The sequence below is a fragment of the Pyrgilauda ruficollis genome, unplaced genomic scaffold (assembly GCF_017590135.1).
Source record: "Pyrgilauda ruficollis isolate IOZ18807 unplaced genomic scaffold, ASM1759013v1 scaffold18, whole genome shotgun sequence".
NCBI lineage: Eukaryota > Metazoa > Chordata > Aves > Passeriformes > Passeridae > Pyrgilauda > Pyrgilauda ruficollis.
The window spans coordinates 7,834,343-7,857,370 of NW_024516984.1; the positions used below are offsets into that span (position 1 = coordinate 7,834,343).

General features: G+C 35.5%; 1 protein-coding gene across 3 annotated transcripts in view; it reads right to left on the reverse strand.

The window, feature by feature from the left end:
- The window catches only part of CRISPLD1 (cysteine rich secretory protein LCCL domain containing 1), a 36,329-nt gene that overhangs the window by 10,352 nt on the left and 2,949 nt on the right, over positions 1 to 23,028 (reverse strand). For all 3 annotated transcript variants that reach the window (XR_005954871.1, XM_041464532.1, XM_041464533.1), the window contains 8 exons: positions 7,885 to 8,003; positions 7,618 to 7,750; positions 6,062 to 6,177; positions 5,074 to 5,174; positions 3,827 to 4,006; positions 3,674 to 3,734; positions 3,483 to 3,549; positions 2,739 to 2,869 (listed from right to left, as the gene is read on the reverse strand). Coding sequence is in view for 2 of the 3 variants with exons in the window: in XM_041464532.1 (XP_041320466.1) it covers positions 2,739 to 2,869; positions 3,483 to 3,549; positions 3,674 to 3,734; positions 3,827 to 4,006; positions 5,074 to 5,174; positions 6,062 to 6,177; positions 7,618 to 7,750; positions 7,885 to 8,003 (908 nt within the window). In the remaining variant the exon portion in view is untranslated. The remainder of the gene's footprint in view (positions 1 to 2,738; positions 2,870 to 3,482; positions 3,550 to 3,673; positions 3,735 to 3,826; positions 4,007 to 5,073; positions 5,175 to 6,061; positions 6,178 to 7,617; positions 7,751 to 7,884; positions 8,004 to 23,028) is intronic.

Below are 23,028 nucleotides of genomic sequence, written 5' to 3' on the forward strand. Positions count from 1 at the left end.
CAGTGATTTCTTTTAGCTAGAATAGTTTCTATTAGAAAATATGGAAGTAAACCCAAGAGAATGTCCCCAAACAGTTTTTACTCACTGCACCCCCTTGTCCCCAGTTGGAAATATATTTATTGTAATGACACATCTACTTTGTACTCCCAGCAAATGTGTTTCAAAATGCGTGTTAAACATTTTCAGGAGTTTAATTTTCAAAGAGAACTTGTGATAGGAACCAATTAAGCAATATATTGGTCTCTCATAATGCAGCATGTGGTTGCTCAGAAGCTTTCATCTATCTGAAGAGCTCATTCACCTTTTGCTAAAGGTTCATTCCTATAAAAAATTCCAACACTGAGATGAGTTTCTCCTCACAGCCTTCCTGAAATGTTTCAAAAGTAAAAGATCCTATTTTACTTTTGGATCTTGAATCTCCTGTTATCATCAGCATCATTAAAAACCTAATTAATGTAATTATATGGCACTCAGATGTACCTGCTTCCTCTTGTTATAAAAAGTCAGGTACATAGATTATTTTGTTTCATTACAAGTTGATGAACGTTTCTATTTTATTCCCCCCATCTTCTATTTTCCTCCTCTTTTGACTCCTAGGATATGCATCTGATTATGGTATTTTTCATCTGCAACAAAAAAGCTGAGGATGCCTTTGGCACCCATAAAGTTACTTATTAAAAAAAAAAAAACCAAACAGAAATAACAACAAACCAAGGAAATTATTCCCTATTTAGATTTAGAGCAAATTGCTCCTGTAGATCTCACTGTTTGCCTGCGTCAGTTTATTTACTTGTCTGACTCATCAATGGCACATTGCTCATTTATTGGATTCCAATTAGTTTCACTGATGTAGCTCATACTTCTCTTGCCCCAGCACTGTCAAACACTGATGTAGGAATATGTATTCTATTTTTCACTAGCTTGTTGAGATATTCAGAACAGTACCATATCCTAAGAAAATCCAACAGCTGAAAAAACATTGGTATTGGCTATCCTGATAAGAAATCCAAGGAGCTGAAAATTAGGACACTTGCTGTATGCTTCCCTGACACTTTTCTGTATTCTGTATTCTGTTTTGCAATACACAGTATAGGCGAGATCCACTTTATTTAATCTATTCTTGAATAGATTAAATAGTAGCTTGTGCAAAGCTCCATCTACATACACTGGTGAGAGTCAGGTAGCTGCAAGGCATCCCCTGCCTTATTGATGGGCCTTTTGAAGGTTTGAAACTTTGGCAAACAACCAAAATAACTTCCCCTGAGTTCCAATTCTCAGAGAATAGGTGCTAAATACACTCTGTAGGCTGGACAATCATACAGTTTTTTCTCATATAGCATAGAAACTCAGAGATTTCAACTGATGGGAAATCAATTTGTTCCAGTTTAAAAAGTTTTTTACAGCTTATCTACTCCTATATTTGTAAGCAAGCTGGCTCTTCATATGTTAGCATTGATATAATCAAGATCTACTTCTGTCTTTGTATCAAAGCAAGTAAAAAAGAGAAATGTTTGCCTGTATCTTCATTTTTTAGGAAGGTACATCAAACCAGAGTCCAGTCATCAGATGATCCAAAGAAACTGATTGATATCAATGCCTTAAGCGCTACCCTGGTAGCCCAAATTATAGGCCACTGAATTTGGTCTACCATGTCAATGCTCCTCTCCATGCTGGCTTAGACATACCTGTTGGTGTCATAGCCTGTATCATTTTTTTGAACAGCACAGAGTGAGAGCACGGCCACTGATGATTACCTATGTCCTTGACTCTTAGGTTTGCATGTGAGCCAAATATGTCTCAGAAAAATCCTGTTTTCTTTCAGCTCTTTGAGCTACACACATACCACTATTACACATGTACTAAGTATAGACAGAAATAAAGGCATCAATGTAAAGCTCCGAAAAATACTTTACGACACAGTGAAGCATAATTTGCAACCACCAGTAATATCTTAGATTCAAATATATTAATATTGATGTCTTTCTATCATTGGATAATTATATATGAAACAGCCAAACATTCTCCATTTCTATGTGTTGCTTTTCTGGGTTTTTCTTTAGCATATCTACAAGTATTTGGAGCTGTTTCCCATACCAGTCTTAGGGAAGGCACCTCAGCAGTGCAGTATACCTCCAAACTAAGTTTCCACAGTATGGAATATTATTCCATCACTGGCCAATGTAGAAATCGTGCAAAATATTTGTGAAAAATGTCATATGTAAACTGTGGAACTGTGATGAAATTACTGAAGCATACAGGAAGAGATGTCTTTTCTTCTTGTTCCACATGCACACTGCAAGAGGGTCATTTACAAACACGAACTTGTAATATTATTGCTTTGTTAACTGTCATAGATTGCTCCGTCCATGTCCAAAAAACATAATCTGCCAGTATGTGCTAGTTTTTGACAATAAATATATAGTCTCATCAATTAATTAACTGAATACTCTCAACAGTTTTAATTACAAACACTAACTTACTGCCCAAGTCATTCTGTAAATTATTTAACCTTCTTTCACATTACTATTACACCTACTCTCTGTCCACCATTAAACACTGGCTAAAGTTTCAGAATGCATACAATATCTCTATATCCACATGCCTTTTTATAGAATTTTCATATTCTTTATGACAAAAAGCATAGCAAAATGTTATTAAAAACGTGATATATTTTGAATTAAATAAAAATAAACAGATGAAAACTTTTTCATACATTTTAATTTTAAGAAAAAACTTACCCAATTGACTGAACACCATTTCTGTACGACTTGATAAAGTAATTTTTCCTCCCTTGCCTAGTCACATCAACCCAACCGCCTTCATTGTCTAGGATGCCATAATGTATGGCAGCTTTACAAATACTGGATTGCTGAAAAACAGAGCAGGAAAAGCAGATCCATGTCAGAAGAAAACAGGTTTTACTTACAATCTGTCATTAAAAACTTGGTAGAGAGTCTTTTATGTTTGACTTGGTCCATGAAGGTGTTATTTCAAGCAAATAAACCACCACTTTGCCTTAGTCAGATATAAACTATTCTCACTTACAGTACACTTGTTCACAGTAGCTGTCATTTCCTATACTGTTTTCCCATTCTACAGAGTAAATGATATACTCTCAGCTAGTATTCAGGTTACACACAAGCAGGTCCATCTTACTGAAACAATTTATACAAGCATACTCACACATTGCTGTACTCCTCCTTTAGTCACACCTTCACATATTTGCATGTAAATATGTGGGCATAAAAATTCTACTTCTGTGTATGTATAAGTATGAAGTACGTTTGTATAGTATACACAGAATAGCAGATGCAAATTTATATCATCTGATGCTTTCTTAAACATTTGGTGTGAGCTTTTAGTTTTGGTGAATGCTGACATCCTCAAAATCCACTCTTAATACAATTTTAACTAGTATGCCAACAGAAAAGACATTTCATCAAACACTCTACTGGTACAAAATCTAATTTAAAAGTATTTACCATTTCATAATGTACACTTCCAATAACTTTGGCTTTGCTATCCAAACAACCAGCAGGACATTCATACCTAAGAGAATTAAATACAACTTGGTTTTAAATCCTGGGATTACAAAAAGGGGAAATATTCCAGCTCAAGTACAATATAGCCTTTCAGAAAAATCTCAAAATGATAACTGTAAAATTTACCATACCTATTGCAAGTTGTTCCTTTGCACTGATCTCTTAGCCTTACTTCACATGAAACAATCTGAGCTAAAACAAGCAAAAAGCAAATTCACTGTAATGAATTTGATACTAGATAATTCAATTTTGTTGACCACTTGCAAATCAGGTAAATTCCTTACACATTTGCTGCGTGCTTATCACTTCATTTTTCTCACTGTCGTCAGTGCCTGTGGAGGCTGAAGGTTGATGTGTTCTTGGCCAGCTTTGCACAGTTGCATCCTGGGCTTTGGATCGCTGACGTTCAATCTCATTTGTTTCCTCTTCTGGTTCATGGGGGGAATAAGGCCTTTCTGAATCCTCTGTTTCAGAAAATGGGCAAAAAAAAAAATCTCTCAGATGAAAAATGGAATCAGTGTGGAATGTAAATCCCTTACCATGTTTCAGTAAAACAGCTTTGTTCTCACAAAATGGTGGACAAAAGGAAGAAAGCAAGGAAAACTCTCCACTGCTTCATAAGATGGAGAACTCAAGATTAATAAAACACCTCAAGTATATTTGTGATACATTTTTTTTCCCAGCATATGTAGCACAATTGAAGTATCAAACTGCTCTTAATGCTCCTTTCGTATCTTCATGCCATCATAAAACCAACTGGTCAAGGACAATCTCTGTTACACATGGGCAAAGTTTTACCAAGCTCATAGATAGCATGCAATTAAAGCTTATTTCATAGTAACAGTCACCTGAAAATGAGGCTCTTCTATTCATACATAGTGAAAATAATTCTGAAACACTCATAACTGTATCTACATTTCTTACTTAGAACCATAAGAAAGCTATTTGGGTACACACATGCAGCTTTCATGTGGTCCATATGAAATCTCAGAAGCTATTAACAAAAATTGCTAAATAAGTTGTTCACAGAGTAGAACAAAAAGAAGTAGCAGCTTTGTAATATGCTGTGTTTCAATGCTATAAATGCTATTCCAAAAATTGTAAAGTAATAATCATCCTAGCTGATATTTTCTTTAATTACCAGTGTCTTCTTGGTTCTTGTTCTTGGTTTTTCACACACATCACATGTCTTTGTCACTGAGATATTTTTCCCTATAAACAAATTACTTCATAGACTTCCAGTGTAATTACAGGAAGGCATAAAAAGAGCATAAAATGAGTCTCCATCCTTGTGTACAAAAACCCCTGAATCAGCATTATCAGCAGGAGTTCAGTGCACTTCATTCCCTCTGGTGAAACTCAGCCTCACGTATCACAAGTACATATTCCCATCCAGCATAGTAAAGTAGGGCCTAACTAACACCCATAATATATTTTATTCCACTATGTTAAAGCAGAGTGAGGAAAGAAATCAAAAGAAAAGTTACATTTCTATTCCTGTTTATAGTTGTAATGGTGAAATAGTACATACCTCTGTAACAAAGGTTTTCTCTACAACCTCCTCCAAAACTAGGGGGACATGCAGAACAGGGGCGCCCAGGTTTATAAGGAGCATGACCCCACCAGTTACCCCTTTACAGAAAAAAAGCACAAAAAATACCTTAATCAATAAGCATATTAACATGCTAATATTAAACAGCACTTAATATATCAAGAAATAAATTATGAAAACCAGCAGGCACATAGACGGTAACATTCTTCCAATATTCCCAAGTTACAAGCAATGTACAAGCAAGTTGCACTACGGAAGGTTTAGACTGGATATTTAGAAGCATTTTTCACTGAAGGGATTGCCAAGCACTGGAACAGGCTGCCCAGGGAAGTGGTGGAGTCACCATCCCTGGAGGTATTTAAAAGGTGTGTAGAGGAGGCACTCATGGACATGGTTTAGTGGTGGACTTTTCAGCGTTAGGTTACTGGCTGGAGTCAATGGTCTTAATGGTCTTTTACAATTCAAATGATTCTATGATTCTACACCAAATACATAGGATCTAGTTGAAAAGTCCATGAAGAAAAAAAATTAAGAGCTGACATAAATCACTGTAAGATCTCTTTTCAGACTGGCATAGCACCATAAGACTAAACTCCTCCACTTCATGAGAATGGGCTCCACTCTCTCCTAGAAGGAATATCCTATAAAATTTTATCTTAACCATGGGCTTCCTTTTACATTCCTTTAAGTCACAGTGGGGAGATACATTTATTTTTCAGAAAAATATCACACTATAATAAAAGTCTCTAATGTTGTATATGCACTAAAATACAGGCCAGAAAACTGAAGCACCAGAAAACTCACAAGAGTATTTGTGCAGCCGAAGGCTGTTTGGGAACAGGGAAGGCTCTATTTTGCAACGGTACAAAAATCAGATAATTCAGACTGATTTCCTTGCAGATTATTTCCTGGACTATTATAAAGTATCTTGCCCCCTCAAGATATTTTTGCGTGTCAATCTACTTACTTAGGAGAATAATTGCATACAAGATAAACTGCTTTTGGCCAAATCTGCCCCCAGATGTTCATGTTATGACACAAATTAATTGCACAACCGATTCTGCTACTTGTAGCCCAAACAACCTATGGAAAAGAAAAGAGGAAAACCAAAGATGATCAACTTAAAATCAAAACTCTCCAAAATACAAAACTCAAATTACCAAAGTAACGTATTCCCCTCTGTTATAAATGGCTTGAAGTGGCCTAATTACAGGTGTCAAAAGGCCATTCAGTTATACCCTTATTAGAGAGAAAAGTTTTACCTTGGTGGTAAAAATATGGCTCTAATTTTATACAAATGCTCTAAGCATGTATTTGAAAGTGTAGCAAAACATTTACAAAACATGAGCTGAAGATCTGGTTCTTGGAATCACAATTAATTGATAATTTTGAGCTAGAAGTTATGGTCCCATGTGCTGGAGTTCCCCGTACAATCTAAAGACCTAGAGGGGTTTTGATTGGTTGGACTGAGACAACAGATATTTTTCAGCAGTAAAAGGAGGTAAGAAAGGATAAAAACATTAAGAAAAATACTCATACACTGAATAGACCCAAGTAATGGATTTTAAATGAATATGCTTTTATGTCATTGCAACCTAAGGTGGCTGTGCTCCTCTATTCACCTTTCACCACAAATCTCAAAAATAATCAAAATGACAAAGTCTGGAATGTTCAAATGATAAAAATATGACAGGTGTTGAAAATCTATTTATTCAAGGTAAGCCAAATCTGTAGATCCAGCAGGATTCAAGAGCTGAAAGAGATAACTGTTGTGAAGACCTAGTACCATAAAAAAGCTGTATATATGTATTGATCTTACATGAAACAGTAAATGTAATTACAGGTTGTATATACAGTAAATAAGAATATAGAGGTAACTTTATTTTAAAACTAGATACAATTGTAAATTATGCTAGTAAATAGAAGTGTTTAAAAATTAATAATTTTTAAGTTTTCCAATGTTATATCAATAATTATATGTGGACCATAGTATAATTTGAAGATCATGTATTTCCCATTCATTGAAAGCATGACTAGTACCCCTCAAAAAATTGAGGCTAGATACACAGATTTCAGAAATTGGAAGTAAATTATCACTAATTTTAAAATCTTCCTGAAGTTAAAGCAAGGTTTTTAAGACTACTGTTTGATCTGAGGATTTCATCTAAGAAAACTTTTTTTGGTTTTTTTTTTTTTTTAATGAGCTGTTTCTTCAACATATTATAGGAAGAGCTATCCAGATTATGCAAAATGAGCAGTAATACTCAGTTTAACCCTGGGGTTTGTGAGCTTTTTCCTCAATCCTGCTGATATTTAAGAGGATGAAATGTAAAGATTTGTATGACAACCTTACTTTATCAATGATACCCAGTGCTTGTAACTATGGAGTCTAAACAAAACCTTTCTGTGCTTTTGTGCTGTGGAATGTACTGCAAGTTTAGTGTGCTCTGTCAGACAGCAACCTAGCTGGAAATCTCTGCCACTCTTTTCCATAGGTGATTAATATCAAGCACACCTACATACCTGTGTGTAATGTGTACAAACAGGACCAGAGCATCTATATGGACAATATGGGTTGCATTCATGAGGATGGGGATATGTGAAATCTCTCACTTCATCATACCATGCCTGGACATGAAATGTTGGAGGTCTGTACCTAGGAAAGCCAGTAGCAGTGTATTAGATAATTCAAAAGTTGTAGCTTCTGCCATTTTTTCCTTTTATTAACAAGCAAATTTTGTTAGATTTTTAAAACTCTCATATATTGCACAAAATAGTATCTTAAACTACCTTCCCCAATGTGCCCCCAGATTTTGTCCAATTGATGGAAGAAGGCTTGCTGGTCCATGCTCCCACAGACAGGTTTCAGCCCATGACTCTGCAGATCTCTCCAGTTCTGTGTCCCATGTCTGAAATTTAAAAGAAAACAAAGAGAAATCTTCTTAAGAATATTTGCTGTGTATCTTATTCTTAAAAAAAAAAAAAAAAAAATTGTCAATTTTTTAAATTTTTTGAAGTTTTTTTTACTGAGGAAGAAGACTGAAAAGTTAGAATTGAAAAATGTACACTGCACTTGTGTTTTGTAAGAAAGAAAAATGCTTTCACCAAGAGAAAAAAAGTTTTAATCCCTTCTCAGCATTCCCTTTAGAAACCACGTGCAGCCACACTGCAGTGAATAAAGCACAAATATGAAACTGAAAGGCTTAGTTCAATTTTCCAAGCTAAATTAAGTGCATTTTTTGTCTTGTGAGATTGTTTTTCAGTAATGGGCATTTTTCTTAACTGAAAGAGTATTATCCAACCTGCTTTCAAACAAGGCTTTATTTCCTCTAAACTAATAGTTTATGTGAAATGAAGGAGATTTCTTCTTCCTTTTCTATAACCACCTTTTGTTGAAATAATACACAATTCCAATGCAAATTATAAAAACTAGAGTAAGGTTGTCATTCACTGATTTTATGGATAGGCTAGCAAAAAAAGGGACATTCATCATAGTAAAGAGGCATGCTTAGAAGAAGGAAAAAAAGAAAGATTATGAATTGTTGTTTATCCTTAATTTTTATTCTTTAAGGAAGATGGAAGAATAAGGTTGCAGCTGAAGGCAAATCCAAGTTTCTTTCTTTCAAAAGCATACTAAGACATACTCTTCCTGAAAAAAGTCATACCATACTGTGAATGCATAGTTTCTACTGCACTAGTCTGGGGTTTGCTCAAAGTGGTCCATCGCTCTAGTGCAAAGTATCTATAATTTTGCTTGGCTTTTGGAATTTCCTGATAGCTGCAGAAATAGTTTCCAGATACCTTACTAATATCAACACTCAGGTTAGGAAACTAGAATGCTTACAGGAAAGAAAAACATGTTGATAGAACCTGAAGTATTTAATCATACGCTCAGACTAAATTTCATTAAGTAAGACTATGCTATCTAAATAACAGTAATTCAATATTTCCAGATCCAAATTCCCATGCAGACACTGGAGATCATGTCTACTAATTTTTGGCACAGATAAAAGGTAGAAAACTCGTTAACACAGCCAAAGATTGCACAAATACAACAGACAAATTCCGCATGCTAAAATTTATTTTTCTATGGATTTTGATATGCAGTTTTCAAATTATTAATCAGATAACTCATCAAAAACAAGTATGTCCTTGGTTATGCAAGACCATTATTATGTGAAGACTTTATTATCACTCAGTTTAATCCTAGAATATCTGTTCTTGCTTTGCTTCTTCAGAAATCTGTTAAGCATTGCATGGCATTTTGTCTGTTATTATTGATATTATTAGCAAGTAAACAATTTTCAGGGTATATTTTAACTCCCAAAATGCAACATTTATTTTGATAGAAGTACTCAAACAGTATAAAAATGCATCTTTTAACCCACCAATGGATACAAAGACCACTGACTTTAGAAAACTGTACAAATTTTCCATTCACTCTCCTAGGCCATTAGTTCAATGTCATAAACCATAACATTTAACCTCCAGAAGAAAATATACTAATCTTAAATCATGAAGTGACTGTGTAATTCTTTTCCCCTTCCCTTTAGTTGTCACACCACCATAAAATGTTCTTCTCCCTATTGTACCCATTGTAAAAACACATGAAGATTAACACACTTTCTCCACATTTATACTTTGTTCTTATAGGCTGTAGTAGAGTTTCTTCATCTTCTACCACAAAATCACAAGTTCATAGTATTTTAAAATAAAAGCTACTATAATTTGTCTTTGTTGCATATATTGTATGGTATTAAGTCACCTCAATGTCTTTAAAATATGTAGATTTAGTTCTTAGGATAAACAAGTCATAGAGTTAATATATTTCCCGGATAATTGCTATTAAGAATGGGTTTGCTAACTGGACACTGAAATACAAATTTAGAATAAATTAGACTTACGATAGAACAAAATTTTTGGCACTTGCTCAGTTTTAAACCTTCCTACCTCCAAGGCTAGCGACAACTTCTTATAGCTTTTACAACCTCCAGAAAGCCAGAAGATATTCTCTTGTAAAGCATCCCCCCACATTTTCCATTTTGAAGGCGTCAGTCGTGGTTAAAGGAACTGCACTATTGTACTATTTTTCTCACCACATAAGTTTAAATATATTTTATGCAGCTATTTTAACTGAAATAATTATACTTTTTTTTTTTTGTTTTTTTAGTTTAGAGCTAGGCAATCAATAGTAGCTGCTTGAATCAGCTCTGCAAGCCGGTGAAGTAAATACCTTTAACAAAATTTTCTTTAAAGAGTGATGAAAGCTATGCATGACAGAGCCATCCAGAACTATGAAAGTAGAGCTTTTTGATGAAAAACTGAAATTCATCGTTAATCCTCCTGACAGATGAACACCCACACTCTAAGTACTGTTGAAATTGGATATGGTCTTGAAAAAAGTTCCATTTTCTTTAACTGTTTCTCTGCCTTCATCCACAGTATAAAATATTGGTTTTACTCCCTTTACCTTACCTAGACAGAGATAAGCACACTTCCCACTTCCTAGGCCTCATCATAATGCACCTTCCTTGAAGCAAATTAATTTATGAGTACCAAGACATAACTTAATTTTTTTTCTCATTTTAATCACTCCAATATATTTTGAGATGTGATGGAGTAAATATCAAAAAATGCAGGGTCCTGCACCTGGGGAGGAAAAACTCCAGGTGTGAGGGTGCCAAGAGACTGGAGCCAGGCTCTTCTTGGTAGTACCAGGCAATAGGACAAGAGGCAATGGGCAGAAACTGATGGAGGAAGTTCCACCCAAACATGAGGAAGAACTTTACTGTGTGGGTGAGTGAGCATTGGAACAGGTTGCCCAGAGATGTTGTCAGTTTCCCTCACTGGAGATATTCAAGAATCATCTGGATGTTATCCTTTGCCATGTGCTCTAGAATAACCCTGATTGAGTAAGGAGGTTGGATCGGATGACCCACAGTGGTCCCTTCCAGCCTTACCAATTCTGTGATTCTATAAATGGTATCCTAATCTCTGATGCAACCACTTGGAAAACTATCTTTAATTTCTATCTGACTACTCCAGTAATGCAAAAATTATACATGGGTGCTAGTAATATGAATACATATGAAATTTCTGAAAAAATTTAAAAACTTGCACAAGAAATCTGTAAGACTGCAATGCCACATCACAGCTTACTCTGAGAAAATTAGCCTAAAGGTATTTTTAAAGGCCAATTCTACATTTATGTGTAGGTGGAATTTGAAGAAGTCTGAAGATTTTCTACTGTATTATCAACATGTTTCAGAGATGGGATCAAGAACATGGAGGAACTGCTTTACATTTTTGATACTACCTTGAATTTTGTTCTTCTCTTTCAGTAATTAAAATAGAAGACTCAAATTTCTTTCCTAAAGTAATTATTCTAATTGAAATTGCATGAAGAAAAATTGTGCATCTTAATTCTAAGGATAAAAGACTGTTTATTTTAAAGTTTTTTTCATACTAATCCTGTCAGATTAATTCGAAATATAATGCATTCCACTCACAAAGTAGGCTAAATGACACAAACAGGTAAAATAATCTGCCTAAGTACTTAAAACATACCTCTTTACTGGAATACGAATTTTATTCTTGTACTTTTAATAGCATTCTCTTGTTTCACTTACATGGTGGCAAGCTTTGGGCTTCAAACAATGAAAGCATCTCCATATACAAAGAAAGATAAACACCTAAGTTTTCATTATCATTTGGATCAAATAACACAATGAATAACTTCAAATAGAAAACTAATTAGTGATCTTTAAAATGCCGAGATGCTTGGGATTTTAAAAGAAACTAGAATAAAAATGGAAGAATATGAAGAGTCACAGCAATCTATTTATTTTACGTCCTACCAGAAGTAAGTATTTCTCAAATTTTAACTACAATGTCATTAGATGTATTAAAATCTGGCTACTGAAATATATATTGAGCTGACCTAAATTAAGCTTTAAGCTTAATGCAAGAAGTTCTTCCACAATACTCAGAAACAGTCAGTATTTTACAGATTTAAACTAAGGACACTTTTAAAACAACTTAACTCTTTGAAAGAAATGGTGAAGTTGAAAAGAAACCTCTGCATAGCTATAGGCAAGGATCCTTTTGTTTGCCAAAGGATGAATTAAATCTTCAAACACTGTTACTTAAAAATAGAGGAAATTTCATAAAAAAGGAGACCATAATTTTTTGAAAAAGAGGTGTGCACAGCACCTGATTTCTCACCCACTAGTTCCCTCATCCATGCTCTGATGTGAGCATGTGGCCAGGTTTCAATGACTTTGCTCTATGAAAATTCCTTGGTAAATGCAGGGTAGTGAAGGGAGCACAAGAAGATGGAAGTGGATCAAGGCAGCTGATTCCCAGGTCTGACAAGCACTTTGACTGGGAATCGTTTCCTACTACATTCAAGGTAATTCAACCTGTTTATCAAGAAAAAGTATTGCTCACTTTGTCAGAAAACTACCATGAGATCTATCTTTTGGGTAAGGTATCATTATCAGGGTTGACTTTCTACATTGAGATAGACACACATTGAAAATACCACAAACTGCTCAGCGGTATGAACCTCCTTGGAACTATTCCTTTTGTTTTGCAGAACACTGCTAGAGTGCACTTTGAAGTTGTTCATGGGTATTCATTCCACACAGAGAGACAGAGCAGAAAAAAAAAACAAACCCTGAAATGCAATTAGCATGAATGTCAGGTTCTCAGCATTAATTCCTTTGCTCTACAAATCTGTTTGAATGGCACCACAACACTTGTCAACACAGGCATTTCTTTCATCAGTATCCTGCTAAAACTAGTGCACCATGAAAGACATACAGATATGGCACTATCAGTGTTTCACAAATGTTCTCAAACACTACCCTGGCTGAAGCCAAAACCCAGCTGGGCAGGTTAAACTGAATGGTAGCAGTAGTTACTGCCTCCAGCTGCTGACTCTTCTTCTACCCCAGAAGATTGCACCACATTTTGCAGCAGGGATGTTGCAGAAACTCTGGATCCTATGACTGCTTCTGGTTTACACCATATCACATTTATATAAACCACAACTAATGCCAGTTTAGCTTTACATACTGGACTACAAATTTTGGAATTTAACCTCTGTCAACAAGGGTTCATGTACAGTGTGGACCTAAACCAATGTTCTACTTATTGGAGGAGCTGCTGTTTCAGTGAGACTACCACATCTTAAATTAAAATTCATCTACAGCCATACAAATTACATGAGGTGGGATTAATGTACCCTGAATTTAAACAGCCTCCAAGAAGATACCTACATCTGAGCTAATTATCTAAATAACTTTTACAGTTACATAGACAAATAAGCATCGATAGAAGGAGATAATTTTAGCCACCCACTTTTAAATGAGATAAACTGTGTGTTGGAAGTTCTCATTTTTCTCTGCTAATTAAAGGACACTGGTTCAAATGCAGACATATACACCACAGACATCAAAGACTTTGTGAGATGAATCCCACCATTTGTGTTGCATGAGTGTTAAATCAAAAATGTACATTCTCATCCAAAGCACAGCAGCAGGAGTCCACCTATTACACCAAAAGGTATTGCAACAGAACTGCAAAAGCCAGTAGCCCAAAAAACATTTTCCAGTAAAAATAATTTTTAAAAAACCCTCAGCAGTGGTAACATTTTAATTTAACATATTTTCACATATGTTGGAAGGCAGAAAAAATCATATGGACTGGGACTATACAGAAATTAAAGAAGAGCTAAAATTTAAGCTCAGTAAAGATGGAAAAGTAAGTACAGTGGGCACCACTGAAAGTAAACATTTACCATGGCATAGTATAAATACCTCATTGCTGTATACATTCTAAATATAGGGAAAGAGTGGTAAAGTAAATACCACGGTACAGTATGGGTATTTATTTACTTTTTAAAGGAATCCACTGTATTAAGACTAATGACACTGAGAAGGAAAAAAAAAAAAAAAGTAAAGATGAAACACAGAATGAGAAATGCCATGAGCAAATATGCCAGAAATACAGTTGAAAACTAGAAATCACCTGCATGGCACCAACGCAGAAAAACAGAAAGGTATACCTAAAAGTTACTTCAAGAGACTGATCCTGACTGTAGTCTATCTAGCTTTTTCCACAGAGCCAAATATATGTGTATTATCCTCATTTTTATAATTTAAAATAGTAACAGTACTTTCAGAATAATATTTACTTTTATTTCTTTATGGATTTTTAGATTGTAAGAGCAAAGAGGATCTCCTTAGTATGCAACCTAAACCTCCTGCCCTGCAATGCTAGCTGATGTTTTATTGTCACATAAAAAGAAATCTCTTTATTTCCTGTAACTACCTTGATTTATTTCCCAGATTAACCAAATTCAGCTGCTTCATTCCTTCAATGATCTTATAAATCACATATCCTGCCTTCATAATCAATCTTACTAATATCTTTCATTCTCTCTAGAGTGGGTAGACAATTCTTCAAAAATTACCAAAAATGGACGTTTCCATTTCAGGTGAATTCTCATCAGTTTCACACATGGACAACTCCTTTTACAGATTGGTGCCACATATTATTTTTTAAGTCAGTGCAAGTCCTGCATCTTTATATTGCAGTTTTACTTCTACATTTTATCCCTTGTACTTCACCAGTTTGATTTCTTCCTCGTTCCATACCTTGCAGTTAATTTTCATCATGTTCATCCCTGGCCATTATTTCTACTTCTCAAGTTTTAATTTTGATCATGTTCTTTAAAACAACCCCATCCTATGCCCACTCTATATGTATGTATATATAAATAAATAAATAAATATATACATATATATATATATATATATACACACACACACACTGCAGTTTTCAGGTGTACTCCTTGCTCACACAAGTCATAAGTGTTTAACCAAAACAGGAGAGGCTCCAACACCTTCAATCTTCTGCCTGTTTAAAAGGAGGTTCTGTCAATTTTCTCTCACAAAACCATCAGGGTAGAGAGTGTCAAGATCTTTCCAGAGCCAAAATATGGCACCTAATACTTCCCTAACTATTGGGTGATTAAAAAAGTAAAAATTGATTGGTTTGACATGATCTTTTCTTGATGAACAGGTATTGGCAGTTTTCATCAGCTTGTCTCTGAGTCATGCTTCAGCGAGGCAATTTCATCAGTACAAAGATACTGAAGGAAGTCCATGAAAACTGATCATAATTAGCACACCTGAAAAGCAAATATCTTGCACTCAGTCATAGAACTTACCTCCAGCCATTTAAGTCAGAAAAAAATGTGGTCTCCCCACAGCCTGAGGTCCCTTATGCAGCAGTGAACACAAAAACTCAGGCAAAAACACCAGACAAAACTGCCTTGAAAATAAAAACCCAACAATACTAATTAGTACTGGTATACTCTTTAAGCACAAAGAAAGAATAGCTAAAACTGTCAAAATTTCCTCTACCAAGAAAGTTAAGAAAGGCATTTTCTGCTGGAAAACTACTACCTGGCTAGAAGTGAAATGTAAGGAACTTACATGCTACCATGTGGCAGACTGGAGTTTATAGAGCTTTAAACTGGGCAGAAATCCCTGAATAGACCTTGAGGTTTCATCTACTCTTTTGGAAAAGAGTAGAAAGCAGGAAAACTGTGGCTTTTGCCTGGAAACAGGAAAGTGGTATATGGCCAAAAATATTGTTCCCAAACACTGAAAAAATTGCACCAATATTTAGAAGTATCTCCTTATTACAGCTTCATGTGTTTGAGCTCCTTGTGTTGAAGAAGTAAAACCAGGAATAGGAACTAGCAGACATGACTAATCACGTTTAATTCTCTGTGTACTCTAAGCATGTTAAAAAAACCATGCTGGAATATTCAGCTTTCCAAGGTGTTCTGAAACGAGCATTTTCTTTGCTACTTTTTAAAAGGAGTGCATTGAGACTGTCTACTAGAACATGACTAAAAAATCATCTATTCACTTCTATATTCTAACAGGAATAGAAGAGAAGAAACAGCATGAAAGCTGATCTTGATTTCTCTAGTTTGTCCATTGTCAAATTATGAATTGCACACATTCATTACAAATAGTATTCATGAATATTTATAGCTAATCACAGACTGACCAGAGCACAGGTCCTTACCTCAAATCCTAGTAGTGATTACCAGGTTAAACTCACTGTAACTGATTGCTTTCATACAGCAGTTTTAGACATGTTACAGAATTTCCTGGACTTTGAACAGGAATTAGTTATGGTATCTCAAATATGTGTCAAACTAAATACTTTTAAAAGATGACCACTGTATTTTGACATAAGTGAATGGCGCTTACTGCCAGAAAGCATTCATTGATCATACGTGACCTGGCATTACTCTCAGAGATATTTTCAAATAAAATCTCAAAAAACATTGGAAAATATATTAAAGGAATCCCTGACCACTTGAAGATCCAACAGGGAATTCAGGACAAATCTATTGTGATACATATCAGGCAGCCAAATTCTGGATTTAACAGCCTCATTTTAAGAAACTGTTATCTTCTTTCATAATAAAGTGAAATTTGTCCATTTTATATTACCAGAGGATAGTCTTTTGCTTGAATCACACATTTTTGATGATAGTGACTCGCGCCAAATCTAAGGCTGATTATATTAACATAGAACAGGATAACTTCATATCTAGCATTTCAATGAAATAATGTTAAGAAATAAGTAATTTTTTCTAAATCAAAAAGAAAAAAATTAGTTGAGGAAGATTCTGAGGCAATTATCATGAAGATCACAGGCAACAGGGAGCTACTTTTATAAATATCATTGATCCTTTCTGTGTTCTGTTCATATTTGATACTTCAGCTTAGATTCTGCTACTACTGATTAATATTTAACAATCTTCTTTAATTTGAGGACAAAAAACTTCTCTGACAGCAAAAATAAAAGATGAACAGTGTCTGTCCTGTGTTGCTAATTATTTTATTTTGGGAAGGCTCCCTTAAACTTTGAGACAGTGAGCCTTTTTGCTACTTTCCACTTTCAGTTTCTTTACTTGGAGTTGCTTAGTTGTTGTTGGCATTACATCAATAGAAGTCATACCACTTTTTTTAACTTGGCCACTTCACATTGTACAATCCTTTGCTAAAACTGCCAGGGAGAATAAGAGGATAAGTCAACGTCACTGTGTTCTTTGATGCAGTCAGTAGCCTTTGAGCACAGGCAAAGGAGCTGAAGCACTTCTACCAATCTTTGAAGTGAAGCAGAAAAGTGGAAAACCAGAGGGAAAGAGGGCAGGTTCACTCTGAATAGAGCTGCTCTGTTCTTGGCACCTAAAGTGCTCTTCAACCACTTAGGCAATTCCACAAACCAAAGCCCTCTGCTCAAAAGGAACAGGAATTGTTTTTAATCAAGCATCACTGAAGAGTTTTGGCAAGATGGGCAAGATACACTGAGACATCAAAATGTTTTGTCAGAAAGGTCTAGGAAATTTAAAAGGGCACTTCAGAACAGAAAAATTCACCAAAACATGTATATCCATTACCAGGTCTTCCTTTATGTTTTCTAATGCTGTTTCAATTCTCCTAGGAATACTACAAAAACAAAAAATCCTCATCTAGGAACTTACAGATACACAGAGAGGAGCTGCTACTCCCTGATTAAACTGATCGTAGAACCTAAATGCATAACAAAATAACAGAAAATTTATTTTTATCCCTATTCAGTCCCTATGATGTCATGAATAATCTTTTACTATCATGCAAGAGCTGTATCCACTAGTGGGTTCATATAATCCAAAGTCCAATGGTTTCTATTTAACTATAACAGAAGATTGCCTACTGGAAAATTTTACAAATCTAAATAAGCAATATTTCTTCATTTTTTTTTTCTTCTGAAGTCTTCCTGAAGCTGCTGAAATGAAGAGACAAATCTTCAAACCTCCCAAAATATAAGGCCCTGCATAGAAGTTATGAATTAGTCATGGTTTTGAAAGGAGTAATATGGTATTAGCACTTTCAACACATCACTACCAAAGTTTTCAAACTAAGGCCTTCAGAGATATTATACCAAACATTATACCAAACTAAGAAAAAATATTTCTTTTTTCCCCTCTGTGAACAAAATATGGGTCCAACACTGCTGCCAAATACACATCCAGAATTTTCCTGAAGAACCACACAGCTATATGGTACAACTATACAGAAAATATGTACAGCTACACACAACTATAAACAAAATATGTTCAGCTACATGTACAGCTACACACAAATAAATATTCTAATCTGAACTGTTTTAAAAGCACCTCTAGAACTTTGTACTTTCTTCACAAGTCTTCCAAAGTAAAACTTTATAGAAGCAAGTTATGGGCTTTGCAATGACATCCCTGGTATTTATTGGCAAGACCTGGCCAAAAGACTAGAGATAATGAAATAAGCAAAGACTTCCTCGCCCCAGAAGACACTGGTGTCTCCAATTACAGTAATTACAAAATGCAGTGCATGGCTCGGGGCCAAGAAATACCAGATTGAAATGCTCTGCTATCTATCAAGCTGAAACCTGAATACTCTTAAGTACAGCAAAGGCACACGCATGGAATGAGGATTTCACATGAATGATTTGACTTCTTTGTTTGGGAAAATATGTATGAAATCAAGGAATGAATACTAAAAGAATGGTTTAAAATAGAGTGCATTATAAATTCATTAACCAAAATGACTTTTGTGAATATTATTCTTGGTGAATCATTTTATTTTGCAAACCAAACTGTTTAGAATATAAAGGAATTAACAACTTTCACTATCCAAATAATAATGACTATTTCTGAAGTCTTGACTGCAATAATCATGAAGAAGATTTGTTTACATTAATATATTCAGATTTACTAAGGTGCAATATTACCAATGAAATTATTGGGAAAAAGTTTTTCCAATTTCAGTTCATGATACACAACTAATGCTTAAAAACAAAAAAAAAGTATTAGGAGTTTAGGAGTTTAGAAAGTTTTTCACGTTTTATTAAGCCTTTACAATCTAGTAAGAATTTATTAATATGCAGCAAACCCTTTCTAACTGAATAAAAGAATAAGGGGACTACTTTGCATGAACCCACAACAAATCCCACTGACAAGTATATGACAAAGCATGATGGCTCCCATTATTTCCCTAAAGGACAGGTCTTTGGCAAGAGAGGCTGGGCAGGCACAGGCAGCTCCAGCAGAGCAGAGGACCAGACAAGGACACCTGAGCAGCTGCAGAAGAGCAGAGCCACAGCCCCACTCCTCTGGTCAGACTGAACAGGGCCAGCAGCTCTTGGCCACAGCTCCCAGTACTCACTCAAGTGCCTCTTCCACATGGATGTACCCCAAGTGCACACATGGTGTGAAGTCCACATTGGTGGCAACAGCCCAGGAGGGAAATGCTGAAAGCATGACACAATGCTCTAAGATCTGTTCAGGTGCTTTAAAAGGGGAGCAGGGAAACCTCATTCCTCTCTCCTCTTTTTCCACTGTTGTTAAATTCATGTGTGCAGCAAAAAGAAAATGTTCCTTACACCTTCCTTTAAAAGAAAGCAATCCAGATAAAAAAATATATATAACATGCATTTGCCATTTTCATAGCACACTGTTCATCACAACCTCAAAAAAAGATTTTTCTTTTTCTATTTAAGTCATAATGTCAACAACCCAAAAACTCTCAGCTTTGAAGGAGGAGGTCTAGGAAAGAATGATCTAACATGCAGTCATAAGGTCATATAAGGCCACTGAGAGGAGTTTCATGAAATTTTGCAATACTGTTCCCTACAGAGGAACTTATGTACGTTCTCACACCAGAATTATTCCATATAGAAAAAGAGACAGAAGGAGAGGTGGAAAATCCAAATCAGCCTTAAGAAATGATAGCCAAAACTGAAAATACTGACAGTAACAAATTGCTGGGACCAAACAATATCTTTCAAGAACCTGGAAGAACTTGCTCATTAAACTTCTAATTACTGTGCAGTACATTATCTCTCTTGTTACCACATTAAAAAAAAAAACAGCACATGGTTGATAATATTTTTAAAAGCTTCTAGAAGATCCTGAGAAACCACAGACTAAAAACTGACTTCCACTGGGATGATTTGATAGGGTAAGTTAAAAAAATATGAAATATACAGATAATTACTCCCACATATATTACACCTTGAAGGTGTCAACATGTAAGTGCAGTGAAGTTTTCCACAGAGTTCCTAAGTTACATAAAAATAACAAACAAAATTTAGCTATCATAAGGTAAAGGAAGAAGTGATAAATGACAGAAAAGGGATTTAAGAATACAAAATAATTTTTCAGATTCCCTACAAGATGTGTCCACGATCTCTGCAGCACACCTTCTCCACAAAAGCCCAAGAAAAGAAAATGCAATATAGTATTCACTATTTAATATAGGCAAAAACAGGATGGGAAAAATAAAAGATAAAGACAGGAGACTCACTAACGCTAAGTGATTGGAAGACAAAATTATTTATAGCATGCAACGTGAATAAATACAAAGTAATAAGGACATTGCTGGAGATAACAGCCAACTATATATACACAGTAGTATAGTAAATGACCTCTTAGCACATTAGAAAGATCTTGAAGTCATTGTGAATAGCTCTGTGAAACATGTCAGCTGTAGGACACTAAGTCAAAAAGTAAAACAATGTTCGAAATTATTAGGAAGTGAAGAAAATAAATACAACTATAACAATCTGAAGTATGCCATAACTATCCACAGTTTGGTTTGTCCCCTTTGCATTAAAAGGAAAACAGGAAAATGGAACAGCTTTTCAGATAGAACAGTTTTCAAGAAAAGGAATTAGGATTCTTCAGCTGAAAGCCTTGTGATCACTGAGGAAATTATCATTTCTCACAATAAAGAAAAATAAGGCATCAAATAAAAGACCAAGTTTAAAGGAAAACAAATGTACTTTTTCACCCACTGCATAATTAAATTTATAGAGCTCTGCAAATTGATGCCACGGATTCAAAAAATACAAGTGGACTCAGAAGCTTTCAGATTTGTAAAAAAATTCCATGTGAGAGTATTCTATCTGATGCAAAAAGTATAACAGCAGATTGAGGAAGTCCCTAAGCTGATGTTTGCTGAAAAGTGGGGGGCTTCACTGCAGAAGTTTCTTTTTTCATATGCTTTATTCTTATCCTCTTGTGTTAGGAATCCATTACTGCTCACCACCAGAGCCACAGTACTTGGGAAAATGAACTTTTCATCCAGTAAGTTCAGCCAGACAACCATGAGAACACTTTGTTCATTAGACCTAGCTACTGTGAATCTTACTGTAATTTTAGGTCTCTGAACTATGACAGCCCAGTAATGTTTGCTTTTTTAAAGCATATGGAAAGTGTGCACAGCTCAGTAATGCAACTTTTTAATTTTTCTTTGGTTTTTTTTGTTGGTTGTTTGCTTGTTTGTTTGGGGTTTTTTTGGTTTTGTTTGTTTGTTTTGGTTTTGTTTGGTTGTTTATTTTGGGTTTTGGGGTTTTTTTTGTTCTGTTTTGTTTTGTTTTGTTTTTTAATAGAACCAAGATCTTATGCTGCAGGCCTTATCTCAAAGGTAATGCTGGACTTTGTGAATAATAAAACCAATAGCTCCTACCCAATGTGGTTCTCCATCCCACCCATTCCTTAGTTATGCATTCCAATGTTCTTTTATCAGCAGTGGTACTCATCTGATTCTGCCAAACAGGGAGATAATGTCATGACTCAGAATGAAAAAAAAAAAAAACCTAAAATTACATTTTTTTTTAAATTAAATCTGATTATTTAAGTACTTGGATCAGTCTCATCATCAACTCAGGTGTGTTCCATCAGCAGGAGCAGGACAGAGGCATTTCAACCAGAGCTGCCTTTTAGTCTGGAACATCTTAGGTAACCTAACAGGGCAGTGAGAGCATGCAGCCCCCACGTAATTCTCCCAGCTCCAAGCACTCTTGAATATCTTAAGTTTCTCAGCTATGCCACAGATTTATAGAGACACAAGTTTATCAGGGAGGCACCTGGACCTTGCTCATCTCCATTCAGGTTCAGTGAGACACAAAACTTCACTCCCCCAAGCAGAACTAGCTCTATTCACAAGGAGAGGGTTTACTAATACAAAGGGCAGTTTACAGGGACATGAGTGTGCCGGTAGCAGGAGACCTGTTTGCCAGTATATCTATAGTAAAAAACCACACCAAAAGTAGAGAAAAGTATTTCAAATGCACTCATTTATCTTGCTAAACATCAGGCAAGCATTTAGATGGATGGTTTCCCTCTTCTGAAGCACTAATAATTATATTTGTTAAGACATTGAAATTAAAATCTCTAAGATTACCATAAAAATATATGTGCAAACAATCAGCAGTCCTGTCCTTTCCTTGTTCTGTTCAAGCAGCATGTGGTTCCCACTGTCTTCTAAATGCTCCTGTCTCCATTCCCAACATCAACTCTCACCTGCTTCTGCCAGATACAATCTTCCTCCCCATTTCCTAACAGGTTTAGACTTTTCAAGTAGCCTCTCTTAGCAAATGTCTGTGCTCTTAACCTCCCTCCATAAACTTCTGATCCAAATCACAGTCACAGGTCTTAGCTTAACCGTATCTATTCCTCAAATGCTCTTTCTCTCCATCACCATGGCTTCTCAACACCTTTCTGACCGCTCTCTCCACACCCTTCTCATACCCTCCACAGGTATCTATCCCTCTGACCACACACTTTACACAGACCCTTTGCCTTCACGGGTCTCAAACCCTTGCCTATCCAAATCCCTCATTCCCTAGGACATTATGCCAAAGTTGAATCCCACCCTCTTGAAAGCTGCTGCCCTGTTCTGAGTAACATCCTTGATGTTAAAACTGGGTAATTGCTTTTCCATGCTACTTGTACTCTCTGGCTCAGGCATCACTGGAGAGCACAGAAAAAACAACAAAACCAAAAGAACTTGTTCCAGATGTAGACCTAAC